The 24,896-nt window shown below is 37.3% G+C and overlaps 1 protein-coding gene and 1 long non-coding RNA gene across 2 annotated transcripts; both read right to left on the reverse strand.

Moving 5' to 3' along the window:
* Positions 1 to 9,055: 9,055 nt before the first annotated feature.
* LOC124171490 lies at positions 9,056 to 13,420 on the reverse strand. The gene is made up of 3 exons (XR_006867749.1): positions 13,341 to 13,420; positions 13,133 to 13,229; positions 9,056 to 9,160 (listed from the first exon to the last, which is right to left on the reverse strand). It is a non-coding gene; the product is annotated as an uncharacterized LOC124171490 (long non-coding RNA).
* A 502-nt stretch (positions 13,421 to 13,922) lies between these two features.
* Positions 13,923 to 15,513, reverse strand: LOC124170575. Its single transcript, XM_046549374.1, has 3 exons — positions 15,072 to 15,513; positions 14,473 to 14,781; positions 13,923 to 14,170 (listed from the first exon to the last, which is right to left on the reverse strand). Exons 1-3 carry the CDS (start codon positions 15,409 to 15,411, stop codon positions 13,923 to 13,925), a joined length of 897 nt encoding a protein of 298 aa, XP_046405330.1. The 5' UTR covers positions 15,412 to 15,513.
* Positions 15,514 to 24,896: the final 9,383 nt, after the last annotated feature.

Below are 24,896 nucleotides of genomic sequence, written 5' to 3' on the forward strand. Positions count from 1 at the left end.
TGCCTACACGGAATTTTCATCATATAGTGCCCATTCAGCACAATTGTGGTAATACATTTGTAATACAATCATATTACAAAGGTTTTTCAAAATGGAGTACTTTGTATTACAATTGTAACACAGCGACAAATGTCCTTGAAAACAATTATATTGCAGTTGTAATACAATGCTGAATTACAAATGTATTACAAGTTGTATTTCTTTTGTAATATAACTGTATTACAGTTGCAAATACAAGGGTCATCAGGATTTCAAGGCCATAGTTAACAGTCGCCCATTAATGGGCAATTGTTAACTATGGACCTCGAATTAACATTGTAAAGCTATTAATTTTTCCATTCAGTTCCACAAACTAAATCACAGGGTAATTGCATATCAATTCATATTTTGACTTGGTATAAAACATGGGCAGGCAGAGATATCAATGAAACTTATTTCATGAAGTTACTTCACGAATTCCTTTTGGTGTAGAAAGAGTAGAGAGCTGCCAATCACGCTTCTTATTCGTCTCATGTCAGATATAAGAAGAAGTAAAAGTTTTTATAAACTAAAGTAAGCACTAACATCTACTTACGCATGCACAAGAACTTGCTGATCTAACTGACAGCAAAAGTAGCAGAGTGCTTCATTAAAAACATAAGTATGATTGTATTTTTCTTGTTTTACAAATGAAATACTTGGGAAATAAATGGTTTAAAAAATTGTATTTTGCTCGTATTTTTATTCTTTATTACAATTGTATTACAAATGATTTGTTCGGAGGTTTTGGAATACAACGGTAATACAATTATTTTACAAGCATTAATACAATTTGCATGCACAAGAGATTTACAATTTGTATGCAAGTAATTGAGCTATCTGGGTGGTCACAAAAATAATTATTAAAGAGCTTATGAGGGGAGCTAATGAAAACCCTACAGTTGAGGTAATCAAGAGAAGGAAATTTGCATGAGTACATAGGCCACACTCGGAGTAGTATCTCTTGTCAAGCCTTAGAGTGGAAAAAGAAGAAGACAGAGACCACAGACAACTTGGAGGAGATCCACTGAAAAAGAAATAAAGGAAGATGGCAAGAGCTGGGAAGGAGTAAAGCAGATGGCACAGAACCATGTATGGTGGAGATCCTTTGTTGCGCCCCCCCAGGGAAGAAAGGAAGTAAGTCAATTGTAAAACAGGTACAGCCATGGTGGAATCGGGATCTCATATTTAGGGGGAAGGAGGCAATATCTACAGATAAACTCTATTACTAGTTGGGTGGTATGAAGTACTCCTCCTAGGCCATAGGGGTATTATTAATTTTTTCTATCAAATAGGGTCAGTTTCCATCTAGTGCTCACCCCTTCCCATGGATTCACCACTAATATCCAATCTTTATCATACTTCTGAAATAATTGTGTGAACCTTGAAAAAATATTTCACACATATATATATCAAGACGTTATATGTCTTCTCTTTAATTATTTGAGTAGCCCAAGCGGCAGATACAGTGATGGGGGTGCAGATGGGTCCCCTTCCTTAATGCGGGTCTGCCCGTATAGCCGAACATTGCAAAACCACAATTGTAACTTTTTTATATCATAAGATTACATTGTATTTTACATGTGTATAATCACTTTAATTATTATTGTAATATATTTGTAATACCTGACATCAGTGGCGGCTCGTGCTATAGGTTCACTGGTTCAGTGAACCCCCAAAATAAATTGCTGCTTTGACATTTACCTAAACGGAAACGGAATTGTAGTATTTATCTTGGAAATTTTCATTAAATACGTTTTAAAATTGTTGAAACAGGGCTGAAGTTACCGTGCGTGAGCTCTACAATAGGGAACTGGCATATATTTCAGATATAATCAATAGCCCCAAAATTATGTAAAAATATATGTTTGCATACCTCGGTGAAAGTTTTTTTATTATTTTATGACGTGGTTTGCGATATTTAATGCATCAAAGTTCACGAGAATTTTCAAATGCAAGTGAGAAGCGAAAACGCCCGATCATTGGCTGGTAGAAAAGTGACGTCATAGTTCAGTACGAGGCACGGCGGCACGGCCATAGTATAGGTTGCATACTTGAATACATGCGACGGCGTGGTTATGATTCATTTATTGAAGTGCAGACGTATCGGAGTTGTTCATTGTGACTTCAGGGCTATTATTTGATCTATTTCTCCTCCATTGAAAGCGATAGATTGCGTAAAGATGAAGGAATATGGTTATTCCTAGGCAGTGGCGGATACAGATCGGGGGCGCGCCCCCCCCCCCCTTGCGGGTCCGCTTGTATTGCCGAACATTGCAAAACCACAGCTGTAACTTTTTTATATCATAAGATGGCATTGTCTTTTACATGTTTATAATCACTTTAAATAAAATTTTCATATACTTTGCCTGTGACTTGATCATCTTTTATTACGATAAAAGTAAAGACACCTCAAGATATGTTGCGCCCCCCCCCTTAAGTTTTTTCTGTATCCGCCACTGTTCCTAGGCTGATCCTAGCAAGCTTCCTGTTACTGATTCCATCATGATAACAGGGTATTTTAGTGAAACTGTAGACTTCGTCGGCGCCGAAAGTCGATGCCGAGAAATGGAAAGGTAGTTGATGTGCATCTGAAATGTTTTATAGTTCATAACAAAGTGAGACTTGCGTATAATATTAGCGAAAGCGTATACTCATGTGAAATGTGTATTCTTTTGGCAGACCGGTAGAGTCTTATGGTGAACTTATTTCCACCTCGAAGCTGTCGATGATACTTTCAACTTAAAAATACCTTGCCTGGAGGGCGACAGGAAGCTCTGAGGAAGCCAGACTATCAATGTTTCAATTTAGTAGCGATAATATAGACGAACTTCCAACACAATCTACCATCTTGTGACTCAAAAACCCCGAAGCCACTTCCTATTCTGCAGAAAGAATCGGTCAATCGCACTTCGATCAATATAATAAACACAACGTCTTCAGGTGTTAAGAAGTTACTTTTGTAATGAAAGCCTTCCTAAAGTAGCATTAAAATGTGAATATTTTCCAAACAGTCTTTAATACATTTTGGGAGCTTTTCTCACGATATATCTGAAACCTACTCTAAATAAGGCGAGCTCATCGTCATTGCGATCGGTTGTCACTTAAAAATTCCGTATCGGAAATCCTAGAGGGATGACCTTCGACGATGACCGTGATCACCTGCACTCTCACTATCACTGGAACCCGTGGTGAAAATATCATCCCAATCCAATTTCTATTTGGTTTTAACTGGGGAAAGAGCAACATAGAACTGCACATTCTTTGGGCAACTTTGAGTTTGACTTTCCCTCAAACACCCCATTTCCCCTGTGGTGCACATCAGTCCTATCTTTATACGATGGCCTGACAACCTTTAAATGGATCCTTGGTTTATCCTGACAACCAACTAAATGGAAATTGCTGATCCACACGTCTTCCTCTATCTCCACAGTTTCCAAATCAAGGGGCGCGGAACATTCCTCTTGTGACTCAACTTTTTCTGAAAAGCAAGCCGGCGTAGAATAAAATCAAAGAATGCTGCGATTCATTTTTTGTGACCACCTCTGGATTCCATTCTTTTTCCATCTACAACTTCCTTTATCTTTCGGGGTAAACTATGGGACAAGAGTTTAAATAATATCATTAATTTATAACAAAATATAAGTTCTAAATATACCCAAAAGCCATTTTATTAATCCGCACTGATGAGTGTAAATTAATGTGGAAGATGAATGCTGTAGACGTAGTAGTTTTCCTTAGGTTGAGTTGCAAAGTTCATGAAGTTGACAAAACGGCTAATTTTTCGGTGCGCGGAGTCATTTATTGCACTGGCCCTGTCTACAGTTTTCAATTTTTTTGTAATAAAAAAAGCAGAACTTAGGATAGAATTTCCTTTAAAATGACGTATAGTTCATTATTATAGCATGCAGTGAAGCCAGGGTATAAATTTGCAAAGTACAGCGGCACATCATTTTGACGCCGACAGTAGAAGAAAACGCTGTCTTCTTGGCTGGCACTCGAATGCATGAGGATCAACGTAGGGAGACCGGGAGTGGGGAGACCGGGGCAGGTTGGCCCGATTTTTTTTTTTTTAATATTTTTTATTTCTGCATAGTTAACTTTATGAAATTATTGCTAAATTATAGAATAGTCCTTCTGAATCTGAATGACAATAATTAAACTCAAATATATGAGTTATAAATTTTAAAAAATAAATAAATACTGGGCATATGACAGGTGGGCCAATCTGCCCCTACATCGGGGTAAGTTGGCCCAGCGGCTGGGGCACGTTGGCCCATGTATTTTTTGATAAGCTAAACTAGTATGATTTTAGGAAATCAAAATAAAACTAATTGTTATCAAGAAATATATTTCAATATATGTAACCATTTTACTAAAACAACGGGAAAGCTTTAAATTATTAGGATTTCTGGCGTGCTAATACAAACCAGTTAACTTTTGTGACTGTCCATATACAAAGGATCAGCTTAGTTATTGCACTTGTAAAATAGTGCGCGGATTTCATTGTTCACACATGTCTGATGAGCCCAACGCTTGCAATATGTGCACTAAATACATTGTGCTGCAGGCTGACCGTCGAAAAAGGCACACTTTAGGCACAGTGAATCTTCATCTTCCTATATCAGACGCGCGTATTTTATTTTTTTTAGCTTCAGTTGACATGCGTTACATTGTGATACTATGCTACGTTCAAATAGATGTCTGTCTTCACCACTGAGCTTATATTTTAGTAGCCTCTGTGAATTTAATTTGAGTCTTTGTGTCTAATCAGTTCAGACGCAACCCAACGCTCCCAAAGACGACTAATCGCAGACCCAGCGGCACCTCTGGAGTTGACTATTGATGCAAGGTTACCCTCAAATGTAACTGAAAATAATCCATGTAAGTGGGGAATGGGTAAGCCAGCTTTCGAGCTCAATTTAAATTGTAATCCAATTCTTCCTACTCAAGAGGCAATAAAATGCGTAAGTCCACTCGAATTTTTTTCATTTTTCTCGGATGAACTGCTTAAGCACATTTGCATAAACATTGACATATATGCTAACCAGAAAAATGTAAATCTAGCTTTGGAGAAGGAGGAGCGTATGACATGATAAAGACGGGAAATACGACATGTAATGCTAATGTCATGCTACGATAAATACCCTAATAAACGTATGTGTTGGTCCAAAAAGGTAACAAAACTTAACAAAAAGTACATCCCCACACTCTTGTCGACAAGCATGCGGTGTAACCGATTTGAAACAATATTTATTAATTTACACTTGAATGCTACCTCATTTGATGATGAAAGTGACCGTCTATTCAAAATTAGGCCATTTTTGACGAAGAAATACATAGGACGGGCATGTTGGCCCGGGTGGCCAACGTGCCCCGTCGTCGCTGGGCCAACCTGCCCCATCGCCATGTTTACAACAAATTCTATTCGTTACAAAACTCGTTGAAGCAATTTACATTGTATGCCACACAGAAATTATCCTTAAACTATGATCTTTAATTATAGTACTCAACTATTGGGCCCAAATTGATCAAAACGTAAATAACACACATTTAATCTGGAAGTAGAATTTTACTGAAACACGCGCAAATACAATTAATCACTATAACTTGTCAAAAACTGCTCCGCCAGTCATCATGGTGTTGTGGAGAAAGGGGAAGTGTGCTACCAACCTTCTGATAGATTCCTAGCACGATTCAGTGTCTATTGTATGAATTAGCTCGACTGGGCCATCCTGCCCCTATGGCCAACGTGCCCCGGTCTCCCCTACGTACAAAATATTAAAATATAGAGCAACGTTGCTCTATATTTTCATATTTCCTCCCTTGATTTTAAACATCATGGAATTTTCTATGTCCTTCCGTAACTGAAATTGAACAAGTACCGTAAAAAAATTGAGTCCATCGTAACCATCGAGAAGCACCTATCTCGATTTTTGTTGTGAAGTTGAGTTTTTATTCTACGACGGCCGAATGATCGAAAAATCTCAGTTTCAAGTTATTAAGTCAAAGAAATATGGAAATATTATTTATATTAAAGTTATCTTCGCTCACATAGCACACGGGTTTATCATTTCGTTTATTATACTCTTAATTTTCCGTAACGCTCATCCCGACAGACGGCATGCATCGAGGCTTTTCTTCTAATTTCCTCCGTGGGAATGCAGACGAAAATTTTTCTGGGGTGTTATTGCACAGAGAAATAATGCACCACTTGCAATATTTCCTTATTTCAGCCATGTTCTCCTTTAAACGCAACGTGGCTCTTCCAAACCAAGGTCTATGTTCCAAACCTGCAGTTACTGGGCTTGGATCTTGGACTCCTACTAAACTATGACGTTACGGCCTAAGATTAGTGGGGGCGGTATTTTTTAGCCCGCGAAACTCGGGAGACTTTTGGGAGTCATTTTCTAGTGTATAAACTGAATTTTAAGCGGAAAAAAGTATATTGCAGTACTAAGTGTTTACTGTAGTATATCATCATACTGTTTATAAAAAGTATGCAATTTCCCTATTGTCGACTGCTGTGCTGAGTTCAGTAGGAAGGATGAACCAGATGAACCTCCTGACTTAGGCGAGGGGTTGGCGGAGAAAGGGGGGCTTGCGGCGGAATAACATGGTCTCGGAGCTGCAAAGACAGTGCAGCGACAACCGACTTCTCCCGAGAGTAACCGAACGTGTCCGAATGGCGGGTCCCCGAGAATAGCCGATCGTTCCCGAGTGCCGGGTCTACACTAGTAACTTAAGTGACTACTTAAGTTGGCTCTGTATTTAAGTTGGTAGTGTAGGTGTCACCAGCTTCATTTAAGTACACCTCCACTTAAGTCATCTTAGAACCCAACTTAAATTGCGTAGGCAACTGTTTCCGAACGGTTGAAGCTCTTCAAGTGTTGTAAATGGCAAATAATACCCATCTCACTTCTGAATCATCCCGTTGATTATGTTCTAAGTTGTGCTGTATTCTATGATGTGGTTATTGAGCGTTCTATTTCGTTAGTTAATTTCAAGTGTTAGGGTTATTAATTCGACGAATTTATTTTGTAGTGTTTCCCATCTTATTGTTGGTTTTATTTCCGTGAAAACTAATTGCTATGCCTGTTGCTCACGGTGAATTTCGATTTATAAAACTTAGAAACGTTTTAAGGAATATTAAGACTGACAATGAGACGACGGCAGAGGATCCGGTAAAGCAGTTCATTTTCCATGGTGTTATAATCGAAAATAATGTAAACGAATGCACTCACAATCAGTAACTTCCCACACACTGTTATTGAAACTATTGCATAGGGCTTTAATTTTAGTCCTAGGCATGCCGATGGAGATAAGATGTGGCGATTTCATTGAACTTGGGAGGAATTAATGGTTGAAATTAACATCAATGGTTTTATTAAAGCAGTGGAATTTGACTAGCAATAAGTGTTTTTGTTTACGTTATGAATATGTCATTCCACGAAGTCACGCTTAGTAATTCTAAATTCCTCTGGCTCCATCGCCTCTCGCCATATAGCGTTCCCTCAGGAACTGAAATCGGTCTTTCCTTTTAATATTCTAAATCCAAAATGGTTAATTCACGGAGTTTGGAAGTTTATTTCAAATAACAGTCGCTTTGGATCAAAGAATCATCAAAGCTCTCCTAGACCTTCATCTGTCAACATAACTGTTTCTCGATATAGACAATCACGGTGCTGAAGTCGACTTAAAGCTCAAATGTAGCTACCGCACCACATTTAAGATTATATTTAAGTGAAGTCACTTAAGTTAAGTCTGTAGTGTAGACAAGGCAGAGGTTCACGAGTCTGCCGTAAACTGCACAACAAGAGGTTTCTCATGTCCGCCGCTATAGTTGTTTTCGCTCCGCGCGCATTGAAATCAGCTTAAAAAATCGCCACTAGTGATGGGTCGATCATGAACGATTCGATCAAAAAGATTGAATCACTAGGTGAATCAAATGACTCATGATTCATTTCGTTAAACAAGTCGATCATCAATCATCAATCACTCCGACTTCCGGTTTCATATCAATCATCCCGGTTTCCGGTTTATTTCAAAATTTGCAACGATCGATGCTTGATCTCTTTTCGACAGGGCAGAAATAGTTGTAAGAAAATTAAATGCTATGTTATGAAGAACTGAATACTTGTGTAATCTTTTTCTTATTTGCTTTCCAGCAGTTATCAGTATTAATAACACAAATACACGTAAAAGGAAAATATTAATATGACTCTTGTAGGAGAACGTTAAGAAGTAGAAGTTAAAGCTGTTAACATTTTATTGTGCCGTTCATAAAATTATCCTGCAGATCAGATATAAGCATAGTGTGTGGTGTATTTTGTGTTATATTTTGACATAAATAGTTAGAAATTATTCTATTAGTGTTAAGAAACTGTAGCAGTTTTGCCTTCCCAAATATTTTCATGACTACTTCCTTCATTTTTGCAATCTAATTTACTCTTCTAAGAATTCACAATCAAAATAGTATATGAAATGATAATATGGACAGCAATCAGCGTTACCAATGCTCTTCGCAGATGAGGTAGTATTTATTCGATTATTCAAAGTGATTTATTACATCCATTGATTGACCCAGATAGCATGCTAAACTTGCAGCAAGCTTGCTGCAAGCTTGTCACGACAAAGTTGCAAGTTTGCAGCAAGCTTGTCATGACAAGCCTGCAAGCTTGCGGCAAGCTTGAATCAAACCTCCTAGTTACGCTTTTTCAAACTTGCAGCAAACTTGTCGCAACAAACTTGCAACAAACCTGTCGCATCAAACTTGCAGCAAACTTGTCGCATCAAACTTGCAGCAAACTTGTCACATCAACCTTGTCGCATCAAACTTGCAGCATCAAACTTGCAGCAAACTTGTCGCATCAAACTTACCGCAAACTTGTCCCATGAAACTTGCAGCAAACTTGTTGCCTCAAACTTGTCGTATCAAACTTGCAGCATATTGTCACATCAAACTTGTTAATGTTTTGATAAAATAAAAAAAAACAAGGATGCAAATTGGCTTTGAGGATGTAAAATTAAAAACTCATTTTCTTGAATTCCTGTTTATTTACACATATAATTACATATTTAGAGATTTATTTACATATCTTCATCAGCCTGAACCTCGGCGTGTTTGTTCATCCTGCCAATCCTTGAAGAGAAAATAGTTATAATTTTCTCCACCTTCTGCACAGAGATGGATGTCTTATTTTTGCAAGTGTTTATACATTTATGATTAACTTTACCGTGCATTATTAGCAACGATCTTTGTTGTGAAGTGATTGTGTGAAGAGAGTTTAGTGTTACATAGATGCAGACCGGAGAGAGGTGGATATATTATTGTGTTATAATGCAATGTAAGGTGTTTCATGATAGTTATTAATAAATTTTTTGCTCTTCCAATGAATAAATGTGTTCATGATATCATTCTGCTTTCATTTGTGTGTCTTTGGCATTTAATTTCAGTGCCGGTAGTTAAGTTGGTGTATTTGTTTTGAATTTTGAGAAAGTGTAGCCATGGATATTCCAGAAGCCCACGGAGGAAGTCATCACAAAAACAATAATATAATATGACTCGCTTGCAATAGTGCAAGCTTGGCGGTTGGCATATAATATACTTATTCATAAAACCATTTAAATATTAATTTAGCCGTCGTGAGAACGGCACGACAGTAGAGTTTTGTGTAAATATCGTTGACGAAATCACGTAACTTTTCACGCTCGTTTCATTTCGTAACCTGCGGGAAAATCATAATGTAGTCGTTCTCGGCTGACTTTTTCTTCTAGTTGAAATTAATGTGCATTGTAAATTACGAAATGCTGAGTGCCTTCAGCTTTCATAATAATAGAAATACGAATAATAATAGAAATACGTAGAAATAATTATATTTGGCTAAGCGGCTTTTATATCAATTCAATAGTTTCGATCGATGCAGCAGTTTATGTCACGATTGATAATCATGTAGGCCATGTAAATCTAATGAAGAGAAAATGTTAGTAAACTACCAACACATTAAACCAATGCTATCACATTGTCGTTCTAATTCCCGAGAACTTTACACTCAGCGCTCCTTATGCTTTTGCCTGTTTGATGCAAAAATTTTGATGACCAACTGTTTCTGTGCAGAGATTGTTCCTTCTTGCACTGCGAGAGAATATCGCAATAACATGTGCATACGATAAGTGTATATTATTTCGGGAATATCTTCAACAAAGTTAATCAGAAGGTGGAGAAAATTATGTTTGAAAGTTACGTCATTTCGTCAACGATATTTACACAAAACTCTACTGTCGTGCCGTTCTCACGACGGCTAAATTAATATTTAAATGGTTTTATGAATAAGTATATTATATGCCAACCGCCAAGCTTGCACTATTGCAAGCGAGTCATATTATATTATTGTTTTTGTGATGACTTCCTCCGTGGGCTTCTGGAATATCCATGGCTACACTTTCTCAAAATTCAAAACAAATACACCAACTTAACTACCGGCACTGAAATTAAATGCCAAAGACACACAAATGAAAGCAGAATGATATCATGAACACATTTATTCATTGGAAGAGCAAAAAATTTATTAATAACTATCATGAAACACCTTACATTGCATTATAACACAATAATATATCCACCTCTCTCCGGTCTGCATCTATGTAACACTAAACTCTCTTCACACAATCACTTCACAACAAAGATCGTTGCTAATAATGCACGGTAAAGTTAATCATAAATGTATAAACACTTGCAAAAATAAGACATCCATCTCTGTGCAGTGGATACATTGGCATTGGTAATGATTTCAACGCATCAATTTGTACCGTCACTACAAGTCTCTCGCAACATCAATAATAATCACTGTTTTCGGGGTTTTTCTTCTCACTAGTAATGACTTCATGCAAAATAAGATTTCACGTGATATAAAATGATTGAAAGTAACATTTATCTTCTCCAAATAATGAAATCAACTAGTTAACGCGATCGATAGTTCACTCCGAAACATATATGTTTAGACACGAAATTTGTCACTCATGCCCACTACTTTGTTAAGAATACAATAATTGAAGGCTTCAAACAATTTACGCAGCATTCCCGACCTCATTAAAGAAAATAATTACGCAAAACAACAAAAATAGTCAACACTTTTCTTGTTTACCACTCAATCGCTAGCCGTGTCAAGAAAGACTGATGGGATAGAACAAAAGATTAGCGACACGCGCCACTTGGTTCACGGCGGTTCATAGGAATTCCCATGGCCCTATGGGAATTCCCTATGTATTTTGATGGTAGCTAGCTGAAGCGCGGGGTTCGAGGGCGCGCTTCGCGAAGCTACCGTGGTAGCTAGTTTGAAGCTACGGAAGTAGCTTCAAATCCCATAGAGAATAAGGGTTGGAGCCTAATAAGCTACCGGTAGCTTCTGCAAGCTCCCTTCGCTGGAGCTTCAGCGTTAGAGAATACAAGTGGGAGCAAGTAGCTTAATTAAGCATCTTTCCACCAGAAAGCTACCGCGCTTCGAGTTAGAGAATAGACCCCCAGAACTCTTCCACTGCGCTATTCAGACTTCAATTGATGAGGATTGTAATTCTGATAATTTATCTTAATAGTAACATGAGCTGCTGTCATATGCTTCCCAATTGAAAGATTTTTCAACAAATAATCACTTCCTCAGTATTTCAGTCTTTTATTCGTTTATGTCTTTATAGCTTGAATACGGAGGCTTTCACATACTTTACGTTTCCGCTGGTTAGTAAAGGAATATTATGATGTTGCTGCTCGAGTCGCCTGCGGCTTCGGTATCATGGTATCGTCCTTATAAGTTATTATTATTTGTTATTATGTTTCTAACTCGGTATTTGTATTTCTAATGAACAAGTTTATACATTCATTTCAAACAGAAATTCTGTTAAGATTTGCTTACGTCCTACTTTCTCGACTTGAAAGGTTTTATGAAATGAGCTGCAGTTCCACCGATTTCAATCCTGCCCTAAACATAAAACGTATTGCCAACGAACACATTTCCTAATACCATATAAACTACTTAATACATGTAGAGAAGTTAATTAATGATGCTAAGTAAGTATCATAATTATCCCTAATTCATCAGAGCATTATTTAAAAGATTGCAGGATAATATATACATAATAACTTAATCATCAACGATATAGCAGCTTAGAATTATTATATGCATTCACACTTATTTAGCAGCGCAACATATTATCAAACAATACCTGTTGAAATCCGAAAATCATTGAAAAAGAGACTTTTAGCAGGAATTAAGCTTTCCTCGTCATATCTTGAATACGTGGAAAGGAATACCTCTTTACCGGTTGACGGACGTCAGAGAACTCTGTTGTTATTTATGCAACGATTAAAGCCCATTAGTTTCACTAATTTCATATTTTTCGCGTTTGCTCAGATATTTATATGATGAAACATTTGGAATATCAAAGCTTCCTCATATCTTATGTCATAGATATAGTATTTAAAAAATCAACTCGAGTCAATAAATGTAAACAAAAGTCCACCATGTTCACAGTGAGCCACTCGTGATTTCCAGCTCTCTGAAAAGAACTAAGATCACTCAAAAAGAGCCAAGCTACAAACTTTTCAAAATCTCTCCGAGGAATTACCCTCGATCTTTTCTCCTGCATAAAATGCTACAATGTGTTTGGGGGAATATCATGAACATTAATTCACTTAAATGGAAGCGATCAATTCTCGAGACTGAAAAGGATTAAAAAAACCTCACCCACACAATGACCCGTTCTCCATACATTGAACCATGAAGACAAGTGTTGGATTGCTGCACACACCCTAAAACCATACATTTTCCGGGCACAATCTTTGTGGTGCAAAAGTGGCGCCGCTCGATTTGTTGCAAGACTTTTGCAAATGATAGTACATTGAGAAATTATTAACTGATATTCCAAAATGAATAAGCAATCAAATTTAATATTTAAGATGTCCATTGTACCCCCACATTCTCATAATGGCTGTATATGATTCAACTTCCATGGAACATTATAGATTAGTGTATACCTAACGTAAGAGGGAATGGAAAATATGAAGAAAATGTCTGATGATGATCGAATTAATGTGGCAGAGAAATGAGAAGCAACAACTTACTTTCTCATTTTCCTCACTTTAGCCTGGTTCAGCCAATCACTTAAACAACCCTTCAGCGACACATCCGACGCCTCAGGGTAGATCCTTCTGCATACACCTATGAAAGAATAAAAAACATACCTAATGTCACTTAATGTAATATGTTAAAAGTTCATTTCAATGATCAATTATTATAATAATCTTAGAATATCTTATTGAATGCACTCACGAAAAATAACAGGACACACAGATGTGCTGTAAAAAGATTTCTTTGCTGAATTCTTCAGTGGTTTGCCCGTAAGAGAGTACAATTCTGCCACATCATCACTTATGAGACGACGCAGTATATTTTGAAGCAGTGCTCTTTCATTTTTCCCACCAACTGCTACCAAACATTGCATCTAGAGATAAAAAAGACCAGATCAATGAAGAGTTTACATGTAATACAAGAATTAAAAAAATCATGTTCACAGCCAGAAGAAAAATTCACTAAAAAATTCACATAATTGTCATGGTCAGTATGCACATGTAGTACGTGTACACAAGTGCGTATGAAATAACAGAAATCCATGTATACCGTAATTGTATAACATTTCATTGGACATTAATGCATACACACTTCAAAATTATGCTGTACTCGAGTATTTTTGTACTTTGAATTGCAAACAACCACGAGTGTTTGGCGAGCTCAAGATTTACATAGATTTTGTACTTTCTTACAAATACATCAGCTAAGATAACTAAAACTTAATTTTTCTTTCATTTAAAAAAATCATACACTGTATAAATCAGGATGGTAGCACCCAAATTATCATTCTTCACTTACCAACTTTGCCTCAACTGAGGGATCTTCACTTATTTTGCGGCAGAGTTCAATCAAATCATCATCAGCTGTTAAAGGCAATTGAAAGAAATTCATTTCTTCCACATCAGCATCCAGTCCCTTTGCCTCACGTGCCAATAGACTATCTATTTTGCTTTCCAAACGAGAAAAGCCAGATGCCATCTCCCCCATCCACATCAGTAACTGGCTATTTTGCAGCTTTAATTTACTGCAGCCTGTAAATATAAAATTGTTATAAATACACTAATACCAACTGATTTGCTTATATTACACAACCTTAGCACGCTTGGTACTTAATCATTATAATTCCTGCATAAATGCTCATCAAACCAGTGCTAACCATAGATTTTAATGAACCACTGATTTTTCTGTCAACAAATATGAGTAATTGCTTACTTTACAAAGCAAAAATTTTAAGGATTGCAATCTTACTGCATAGAAACAGCTTAGAAATGTGTTACTATGTCCTTAAGTGCAACATGTCTGTTAAAAATGTACTCTAAGAACTGAACATTACCCGAGCACTCTGAAGTTTTTACATGACATGCATCAGCACAATTCTCTGATGCATGTCTAATTCTCCTGGATGTAGACCCTGGTGGCATAGGATAAGGCTCCACCACAAATGTGCCTTGAGAGCCAACCTCTCTAGCCTTTCCTCTGGCATTCCCTCTCTCTTTTATGGCTGGCTCATCATCACTCTCCTCCCCAGGCAAGTAGACAGTCTTCACTTTCTTTTTCCTCTTTCCCATCAACTCCTCGTCCGAATCCAAATTTGATGTTTCCTCTGCTCTCCTCAACTTAAGGCGAGCTTGAGAATATGTTTCTGAAAGATTTTAAATAACATAAGTATCAAAGTTTAGGCTAAAATTTGGAGTTGGTACTAAGGTTAAAACCGTATAATATCTAGGATTACACATTCCATTCTCTTAAAACGAAGATATGGCGAAATGCAAGGATGATGGGATAGAAATCAATGTTCCTATAGATAAGTGAGTGATAAGTGATAGATCTATAAGACATTTAAGTATTTACATGCCATCAATCAAATTTATGAACGTCAAAGGACACAGGACACACAACACAAATCAGTGAAATTTACTGGAAATGACTCACCATACTCTGCCAGCACTGCTACTTGGCAAAAATGCCAGTCTTCTTCAGGAGCTGCATGTGTCCTCAACAGTCTGTCCCGCACTTCGTCCACCTTACTGTTGGGATAGTGACACCACTTCCTTGTGCTATCCAACCACTGCAGAGAGATGATGCCAGGGGCATCATCCTCATCAACAAACTTCACAATTGCAAAGTTTTTCATCCTACGAAAAGAAATAATTATTACATTACCAGACCTATTAGTGTAAGTCAGCAGTGGTATATAAGGAGGTAAATATAAAACATCTTCTCTTTTCAGAGCCAGACTGACCCAAGCACATACTCCCAAGTATTGTTTCATTCTAAATTTGGGTCAGTCCCAGTAAGCATTGATTTTAAAAGTTTATGCACCTTCTGGATCAGAGCCTCAAGATATAGGTAAACTACATATTACACACAGCCAACAGCCTCCACACAAGTTAAAGAATCATGTGTAAAATCAACGAAAAAAGTTAATACATTTACAGTGAAAATATGCTGTGCAAATGGATCAATGACACATTACTAAGGGGCCACGGCTTAAACTGAATGGATTGAAAAACTAGAAAGAACACCATTTTCAAACAAGCAAACTTTTTATTTGATTGCACTAAGCATGTACATCACCCATGATGCAGCATTGGAAATGCTACATTCTTCCCCTGAAGTGGTAGCAACACAATTTTCCCAGCAACATGAGACACAACATGCTTTTTAAGGTTAGACAGTTCACTGACGACAAAGATACCAAGCAAAGCACTATCGACTAAAGGTTCACCATAAAAAGATTGCTTTTTAAGGAACTCCTGGCAAATGAACACCATGCACTTTTCTTCAATGGAAAAAACAATATTTTTAACAACTACAATACTCCCATTGCTTAACACAGCACAGGAATTTGGGGGAGAGCACCTTATTTCAAACGTAGGGAATGTTGCTTTATAAAACTGCTGATTATTATCACAACCAGGTAGAAGTGGGCCACTATAATGCTGCATTGAGAACACAGGAACACAAGATTTGGGACCTGATTTTAAAACACTTTCAAGCCAGTAAGAAGATGATGAGAGCTCATGCACTCTTTTCACTAGCTGCTGGAGGGGTTTATCACCCTTTCTGAGAGATTTCTTCAAGAATTGAAGAAAATTTTCGAAAGGAAAAGCACTACAATTGGGGTACATTATCTTGACCCATGGAAGGTCATCCAACGCTCAACGAAATAACGCCAATGTATAAGCTAAGAATTAATGCTTTATATTAACGTTATTAATGCGATTTTGGAATTGAAACAAAGTATAATGCCAGAATAACGTTTATTTTTTCATATAACCACATTAAATTATTCTTTTTTATATAAAATACGCGAAAATGAGACTTTATCATATAAGTGTAGTCAAAGTTTCAGTGGGTCATTCATAAATACAATAAAGCCAGAATGCAAATGAAACCAGCTTAAAGGTAGAGAAAAATGATCAATATTTATGAAACGTCCCATTACAACCATCATGCAGCATAAATAAATTAACAATAAATCATTTATTACTAGGACGCTATCCTAAAAGCAGTGCCGTTGGGAATCGAATAACTGATGCAACTTATGACATTGGATTTTACAAAACATAAACGCCAAGCACGAATGAAATTTCTTATTAATATACTTTACAATAAATTAATCTATTAAATGAATCATTAAAAACATTGTAGTATTAAATTTAAATGTACAGAGGCCATTATAAATACATGGGCGCTATCGGAATCTCGCGACGGGGAAAAAGCCATTGCAGACCATATTTTACTGGGTCATTCACTGTCAAACCAATATGAAAAATCTAAAACAACGCACTTTATATGAAAGAAAAAGAATGAAAATTAATGAAACAGAGGATCCCCATACACATATAGTACGAATAGAAAAACCTTAGTTATTTAAAAAATAGGGCGCTATCTCATTTCAAAAGCGAATTAATCACATGCAAGGCAAGGGATTTGCACTGAACTATTCATAAATATAAGAATGAATTTTCTTCAAAACGCATTCAAATTTGGACATACTTTAAGGAAATAAAGTGAAACCGGAGCATTTAATAAAATTGGATCTAACCTAATAGGACAATATAAATAATAACAATTGACATAACAACAATTCGGAGTAAAGTTATCAATGGGTCATTTAAAAATTACTGAAAGCGAACTTCACATATGAACTACTATAGATCACGAGATAAAACATCAAATATAATGAAACGTCTATAGCCCACACTGTTTTTTCGTATATAGAGTAACATGGTGCCATCAAATTCTACGCCTCACACCCGAAATCACCCGCACGATGGTGGAATGACATGACTTGGAATTCATTTCTTTCTCACCACTGCGATGAGCCCACACTTGAAATAACGCTTAGATCATTGAAAAAACATACCAGTGCTATCTGTCAACAAATATGAGTAATTGCTTACTTTACAAAGCAAAAATTTTAAGGATTGCAATCTTACTGCATAGAAACAGCTTAGAAATGTGTTACTATGTCCTTAAGTGCAACATGTCTGTTAAAAATGTACTCTAAGAACTGAACATTACCCGAGCACTCTGAAGTTTTTACATGACATGCATCAGCACAATTCTCTGATGCATGTCTAATTCTCCTGGATGTAGACCCTGGTGGCATAGGATAAGGCTCCACCACAAATGTGCCTTGAGAGCCAACCTCTCTAGCCTTTCCTCTGGCATTCCCTCTCTCTTTTATGGCTGGCTCATCATCACTCTCCTCCCCAGGCAAGTAGACAGTCTTCACTTTCCACACATATACCACACGCTGGAAATTAAAAAAACTCTAATAATTCATTTCCCTCTTTGAAAATTAGGCATGGGCTGGCCCTACCCACACCCTACGCAACCAACTCGCGTACAGGAATAGAAAAACTTTCTAACTTCGTTGTTTATCAAAGAAATTCAACGATTTTTTCTGCATACGTAGGTGGAAAACTACAATGATAACAGGTTTTACAATTGGATTTTATCCATGTCCGACAGCGTAGATAAAAAACTAATCAACAGAAAAATCGAGGTAAAGTTATCAATGGGTCATTTAAAAATTACTGAAAGCGAATTTCACTCTCAAACTACTATAGATCACGAGATAAAACATCAAATATAATGAAACGTTGTTAATAACATTTTGGTATTGAAACAAGGTATAATGCCAAAATTACTTTTATTTTTTCCATATACCTACAAAAAATTATTCTTTTTTATTTTTAATACGCGAAAATAAGACTTTATCATATAAGTGTAGTCAAAGTTTCAGTGGGTCATTCATAAATACAATAAAGCCAGAATGCAAATGAAACGAGCTTAAAGGTAGAGAAAAATGATCAATATTTATGAAACGTCGCATTACAACTACCATGCAGCAGAAATAAATTAACAATAACACATTTAATACTAGGGCGCTATCCTAAAAGCAGTGCCATTGGGAAACGAAACTGAAGCAACTTAGGACATTGGATTTTACAAAACAAAAACGCAAAGCACCAATGAAATTTTTCCTTAAAATAATACTCAATGTCATAATGTGCATAAAGAATCATTAAAAATATCATAGTATAAACGCTAATCAAAAAGAAGCAAATATAAATTCTTGAGCGCTATCGCAAAGTCACCACGTGGAAAATAGTGATTGCAGACCATATGTCAGTGGGTCATTCACTGTCAAACCAATGTCAATAATCAAAAACAACACTAAATAAAAAAGAAAAAAAATCAAAATTAATGAAACAGATATTCCCCGTGGCCATTAAGTAAAAATAGAAAAACCAGAATTATTTAAAACATAAAACTATCTCATTTCGGAACCGAAATAATCACATGTAAAGCTTAACATATGCACTGAAACATTCATAAAAATAAAAGTGAATTTTAATTCATAACTCATTCAAATTTCCACTTATAACGAGAAAATAAACTATAAACCGGAGCATTTCATATCATTGGATTTAACCCAATAGGACAATATAGATATAATAAAAATTGACCTCCCAACAAGTCGAAGTAAAATTTCAATGGGTAATTAAAAAAAATTAAAGCGAAATCCCCATCGTAATACCTCTAAATTACGAGATAAAACATCAAATATTATGAAACGTCCATAGCCCACAAGGTTTGGCATATATATAAAGTAACTTGGTGCCAACAAATACTACGCCGCCCAACCGAAATCACCCGCACGAAGGTGAAATGGCATGACTTGGACTTCATATTTTTCCTACCACTGTGATGTGCCCACACTTGATATACCGCATAGATCATTGGAAAACCTACACATCAAGAGATAAAGCGTCAAATATTATGAAACGTCGATAGCCCACAAGGTTTGGCAATAAATAGAGTAACCTTGTGCCAGCAATTACTACGCTGCACACCCAAAATCACCCGCGCGAAGGTGAAATGACATGGACTTGGAATTAACATTTTTCTTACCACTGTGATGTGCCCATATGCTTGATTTACCGCATAGATCATTGAAAAGACATAATATACCACACGCTGGCAATTAAAAACACTCATATAATTCTTTTTCTACTTTGAAAATTAGGCCTGGGCTAGCACAACCCACCCTCTCCGCAACCAATTCGCGTCCAGGAAAAGTGAAAACTTTATAACTTCGTTGTTTGCCGAAAATATTTTTTAAAAATTTCCACACGCGTAGGTGCGATTAAATTTCAAGGATAACAGGTTTTACGATTGGATTTCATTCATATTCCACTGCATAGAAAAATAATTTACCAAAAGAAAAATCGTGGTAAAGTTATTAATGAGTTATTTAAAAATAACTGTAAGCGAATATCTCATCAGAATACCTCTACATTATGAGCTGAAACATTAAATATAATGAAACGTCCATAGTCCACAACGTTTTTTAATAAGTAGAGTAACCTGGTGACAGCAAATATTTTGTCGACCACCCGGAATGACCCGCGCAAAGGTGAATTGACATAACTTGGAATTTATTTTTTTCTTACCGCTGTGATGTGCCCACACTTGATATACCGCATAGATCTATGAAAAGACCTATTATACCACACGCTGGGAATTAAAAAAACTCACATAATTCAATTTATTCTTTGAAAATTAGACATGGGCTGGCCCAACCCACACCCAACGCACCCAACCTGCGTCCAGGAAAAGTAAAAACTTTATAACTCATTTGGTTATCGAAAATATTAAAAGAAATTTTCCACAAGCGTAGGTGAGATTAAATTACAAGGATAACAAGTTTTACTATTGCATTTCGTTCATATCCGACAGCATAGAAAATTAACTTACCAACAGAAAAATCGAGGTAAATTTATCAATTGGTCATTTAAAAATAATTGAATGGCAATTTCTCATCAAAGCACTTACACGTCACGAGGTAAAACATTAAATAATATGAAACGTCCATAGTCCACAAGGTTTGGCTATATATAGAGTAACCTGGTGCCAAAAAATACTACTCCGCCCAACCGAAATCACCCGCGCGAAGGTGGAATGACATGGACTTGGAATTAATTTTTTTCTTACCACTGTGATGTGCCCACACTTGATATACCGCATAGATCATCGAAAAGACATATTATGCCACACGCTGGAAATTAAAAACACTCATATAATGCATTGTCTTCTTTAAAAATTGGGCCTGGGCTGGCCCAACCCACACTCTCCGCACCCAAGTCGCGTCCAGAAGAAGTAAATACTTTATAACTTACAATTAGTAGTTTAACGAAAATATTAATAGAAATTTTCCACACCCGTAGGTGCGATTAAATTACAAGGATAAATAAAGGAAGGGTAACTCTACAGTGTGTTAGTGTAAGAGCTGCTAGTAGTGGTTCTTCTTCTTTTTATTACTGACTGGAACATGAGGAATGTAGAATTCTACCTTGTAGGAACTTCTTGTTTCAATGTTGCGTAGTTTCCTTGACCATGATTTTTTTTAAATTTTATGTTGGCTGAAGAGCTCCTTTTAAAATATTCAACAACATTCTTCACTCTTGTTCGGAGGTCTCTAACCCCAGTAAGTGAGTTCTGTACAATCAAATTGAATGTATGGGCCTATATTGCTAACACCGCTGAGTCAGAGGTGTTGCGTGGGTTACGCGGAATAATGTCATGACCACTGTGCTCCCGATAAATCCGTCTGTTTTTAGGGAAAGTTCCTTTAGGGTGTAACGCTAATTTATATAATCTAATTTAATAATAAATCACCAAAAAGGAAGGAAACATGTTCAGTCGTATTTATTAATTATTACCTTAAATTTTTTATAAGAAGATATGCTTACTAGTAATTACATATATAATTATGTAAGTTCATGCGCACAGCCTTCAATGTTTTCAGTTAACTCTGGATTATTTCGCTTCATTGCAATCATTTGACTCACATTGTTCTTTTAGTTCCCATTGTTCATTTGGTTCTCAGCGCTCATTTGATTCGCAGTGTTCATTTGGTTCATGTGATTCTTTATGAACGACATGAAAGAACGATTCATTCACGTGAATAGAACCGAATGAATCGAATCACGGATATGAACCGAAAATCCATTTGCAGTTGTTACGAAAAAATGTAGCTCTCGTACTAGTCTCTATTTCAAGATTTCACGTCTTGCGTGATGCTGTGAATTTAAATAATTTAAGTATTTATTTATTTAACGTGGTTGAGAAACAAGCGAAGGAAATCATTAAGACTTTTCAAAAATTCTTCCGTTGGAACATTGTTCCCAGCGTCCCCTGCGTCACTGGCTGCCGTTCTCTTTATCGCTGGGTGGTTGGGGGGGACTCCTCCCCCACCACCACCGGTTCCAAGCGTGGGAACCGCGCGTCACACAGATTCCCATGCAAGTTCTCTCTGCGTAAGCTCCTCCCCCCTTCCCTCCCGAATTCTTCCGACTTTGGTCCCTGGTACGGCAAGAACACGCATCCCGGAAAAAGTCAGTGTACGACGCGTATTGCCTAAAAACATTTGGCGAACGAAATAAAGAAGAGCGAGAAAGAATGTCTACCGCAAACATTTACGTTACGCTTTATTTTCACTGAAAGTATCCTCAACAGTTACGTTTCCATTGAATGGCAGGAAGGATTAATAAAAAAGAAAATAACGTCAATAATTGTTGGTGCATAAATCCAGCAAGCATTTACAATTGTTGGCAGCATCGCCGCGCTCCGTTTCCCGTTGCCACGTACAGTAATAATAGTCGTAGGTTAGTGATACAGAAAGGAAGTATTTGCAATTTTTCTATGACCAGAAAATACATGATTTTCTGTAGCATAAATTATATATGGACATTAAGAAAACACGCCGGAGTGAACAAATGCTGCGGAACCACGTTCCCGGGAAGTGGAAGCGGCCCGCTGCGGCCACATTTGGCAACATGGCATCAATAGAATTGATGAATATTCACAAATATCAGTATTTTTATAGATTACGGATCATAAATAAATTACAAATATAGAAAAAGTGCTTTTATTAGCTATATGTCTTATTTCGAGGAAAACTGAAGGACTACGTAATGTTTATGGGTTTTTACAGTCGGAAGAATTCGGGAGGGAAGGGGGGAGGAGCTTACGCAGAGAGAACTAGCATGGGAATCTGTGTGACGCGCGGCTCCCACGCTTGGAACAGGTAGTGGTGGGGGAGGAGCCCCCCCCCCCCCAACCACCCAGCGATAAAGAGAACGGCAGCCAGTGACGCAGGGGACGCTGGGAACAATGTTCCAACGGACGAATTTTTGAAAAGTGTTAATGATTTCCTTCGTTTGTTTCTCAACCACGTTAAGGGGGCGCCCTAGCGTTTGACTTTCCCAATTTAACACTGAGGAAAGAAGACGAGAGAAGATTGGAGGCATTCGAGATGTGGGTATGGAGAAGAATGGAGAGAGAGGAATGAAATGGACGGAGAGGAAAAGGAACGACGAAGTGCTGGATATGGTTGGCGAGGAGAGGCAGCTTTTAGATGAGATACGCAGGAGACGGAAGGTATGGATGGAGCGAGTCGTAGCGGGGAGGGGATGTTGAAAATGGTGTTGGAGGGTACAATGTTAGGGAAACGAGGGAGGGGAAGGAAAAGAATAGAATTTTTGGATAGATTGAAAGACAGTAGACCTTACAGTGAATTAAAGAAGGCAGTGCAGGAAGGAAAGGGAGGCTCCCAGATCGCTTCTCGAATACTCCATGGAAACCTACCTTAATCGGAAGAACACTATAATAATAATAATAATGGCTCACGAAGGCCTCTAGCTGCAGCGCCGGGATATGGAGACGGAAGCCGAAGAGCCTCGAGGGAGAGAAAGGGGGGGAAAGGCAACTCCCCTCCCAACTTCACCCGCGACGACTCCGAGGAGAAATTTGATGCTAAGGATAAACTTGATACGGGTCGTTGGAACAGGGTTAGCAGTCGGAGTTGATATGTGACACCTAAGTAGGGGCGAGCCAATTAAAAATATTAGACGCCAACTTCTTGTTCCTCTCTCATGCGCTGAAAAAATAGGCCTGTGAATGCAAAGGTCCTTTTGAGTTAACATCTTTTCCGAAATTGTTGGCGATGATATCTTCATTACGTAAACAAGCATGTCGTCAACATAACACCGCCGACCTCGGTGTCGGCTGAGTAATGTCCTCGCCCGCCAAACAAGAACTCGCGGGTTCGAGTCCCGGCTGGGTAGGTTACCCCTATCCAGGGCTTGGTTGTTCGTGTAAATAATTGCTAAACTTTTTGAATAATCTATATAAAATGGCCCAATTTGAGCTGTATTAGGTGGTTTTGGAATAAAACAAAATTAAAAAATAAAATTTCAGCTATTTTAACCAGTAATCAGCCAAATTTTAAAATTTGGCTGGTTGGATATTCTTTACGTGATTTTGCGCCGTGGTATTAGTCATTGAAAAAAATCGAAATTCGTGAAATTAAGCGTCAAGTATCTCCTGTAGGAAACCTGGTAAAAGACACGTCTTCGTATCAAGGCACAGATTTAAGCTTTATAAATATTCTGAGTCAAGAAACCGCTATGTACCTATAATAAGCGAAGCACAAACTGGTTAATAGAAAGGGTCTGCATCGTCTTCCGCGACCGTGCTAGGGCGCCCCCTTAAATAAATAAATGCTTAAATTATTTAAATTCGCAGCATCACGCAACACGTGAAATCTTGAAATAGAGACTAGTACGAGAGCTACATTTTTTCGTAACAACTGCATATAGTTACACATTATCTCAAAGGTGTATTTAAAATATCTAGTGTGCAGGAAAGCTGAATAAATAAAAAATAATAAAAAAATTATAAATCTTGCATATGACAGCAAATCTGAATACAAACTATATTGTAATGAACAAAGAATTTCTTCTCTAATGTAATTGACGTTATTAATATAAAAAAGTAAAATGAAGAAAAACTCATGGTCTTCAACCAATAGAGCATTGAATATTTATTCGTTTATTTTAACTTTTACCCCGAGAAAGACAGGCTAAATGTTAAATTTCTTCGACGGCCGACAGAGGGCTTTGGTAATATTTTTACAACATCTTCCCCAAGTATTTCGCTGGAATCCTCAATCCGTGGACAGGTGAAACTTATTTCAGTTCCAAAAAATGTCCTCAAAAAGCAAACCACGGCATCACCTTATTCATTAATCTCCAGAATTTTCCCTACATAGTGAGCAACTGACTTTTTGCTGCTGAATCTAGCCAGAATCCAATCTCAGCTTTGAATGTTAGTCACCGAATTTGTTAAGCTTTTTCCACTCATGCTATCTTGTTTCAGGCATTAATACCATGTCGT

Source organism: Ischnura elegans, chromosome X, assembly GCF_921293095.1.
Source record: "Ischnura elegans chromosome X, ioIscEleg1.1, whole genome shotgun sequence".
NCBI classification, from domain to species: Eukaryota; Metazoa; Arthropoda; class Insecta; order Odonata; family Coenagrionidae; genus Ischnura; species Ischnura elegans.

Excerpts from the sequence above, each read along its gene's own strand:
- LOC124170575 (XM_046549374.1), bottom strand. The coding sequence starts at position 15,411 with ATGAAACAATACTTGGGAGTATGTGCTTGGGTCAGTCTGGCTCTGAAA. Across the intron at positions 14,782-15,071 it reads AGCAGTGCTGGCAGAGTATG|AAACATATTCTCAAGCTCGC; the intron begins GTGAGTCATTTC and ends AAAATCTTTCAG. Across the intron at positions 14,171-14,472 it reads AAAAACTTCAGAGTGCTCGG|GCTGCAGTAAATTAAAGCTG; the intron begins GTAATGTTCAGT and ends TTATATTTACAG.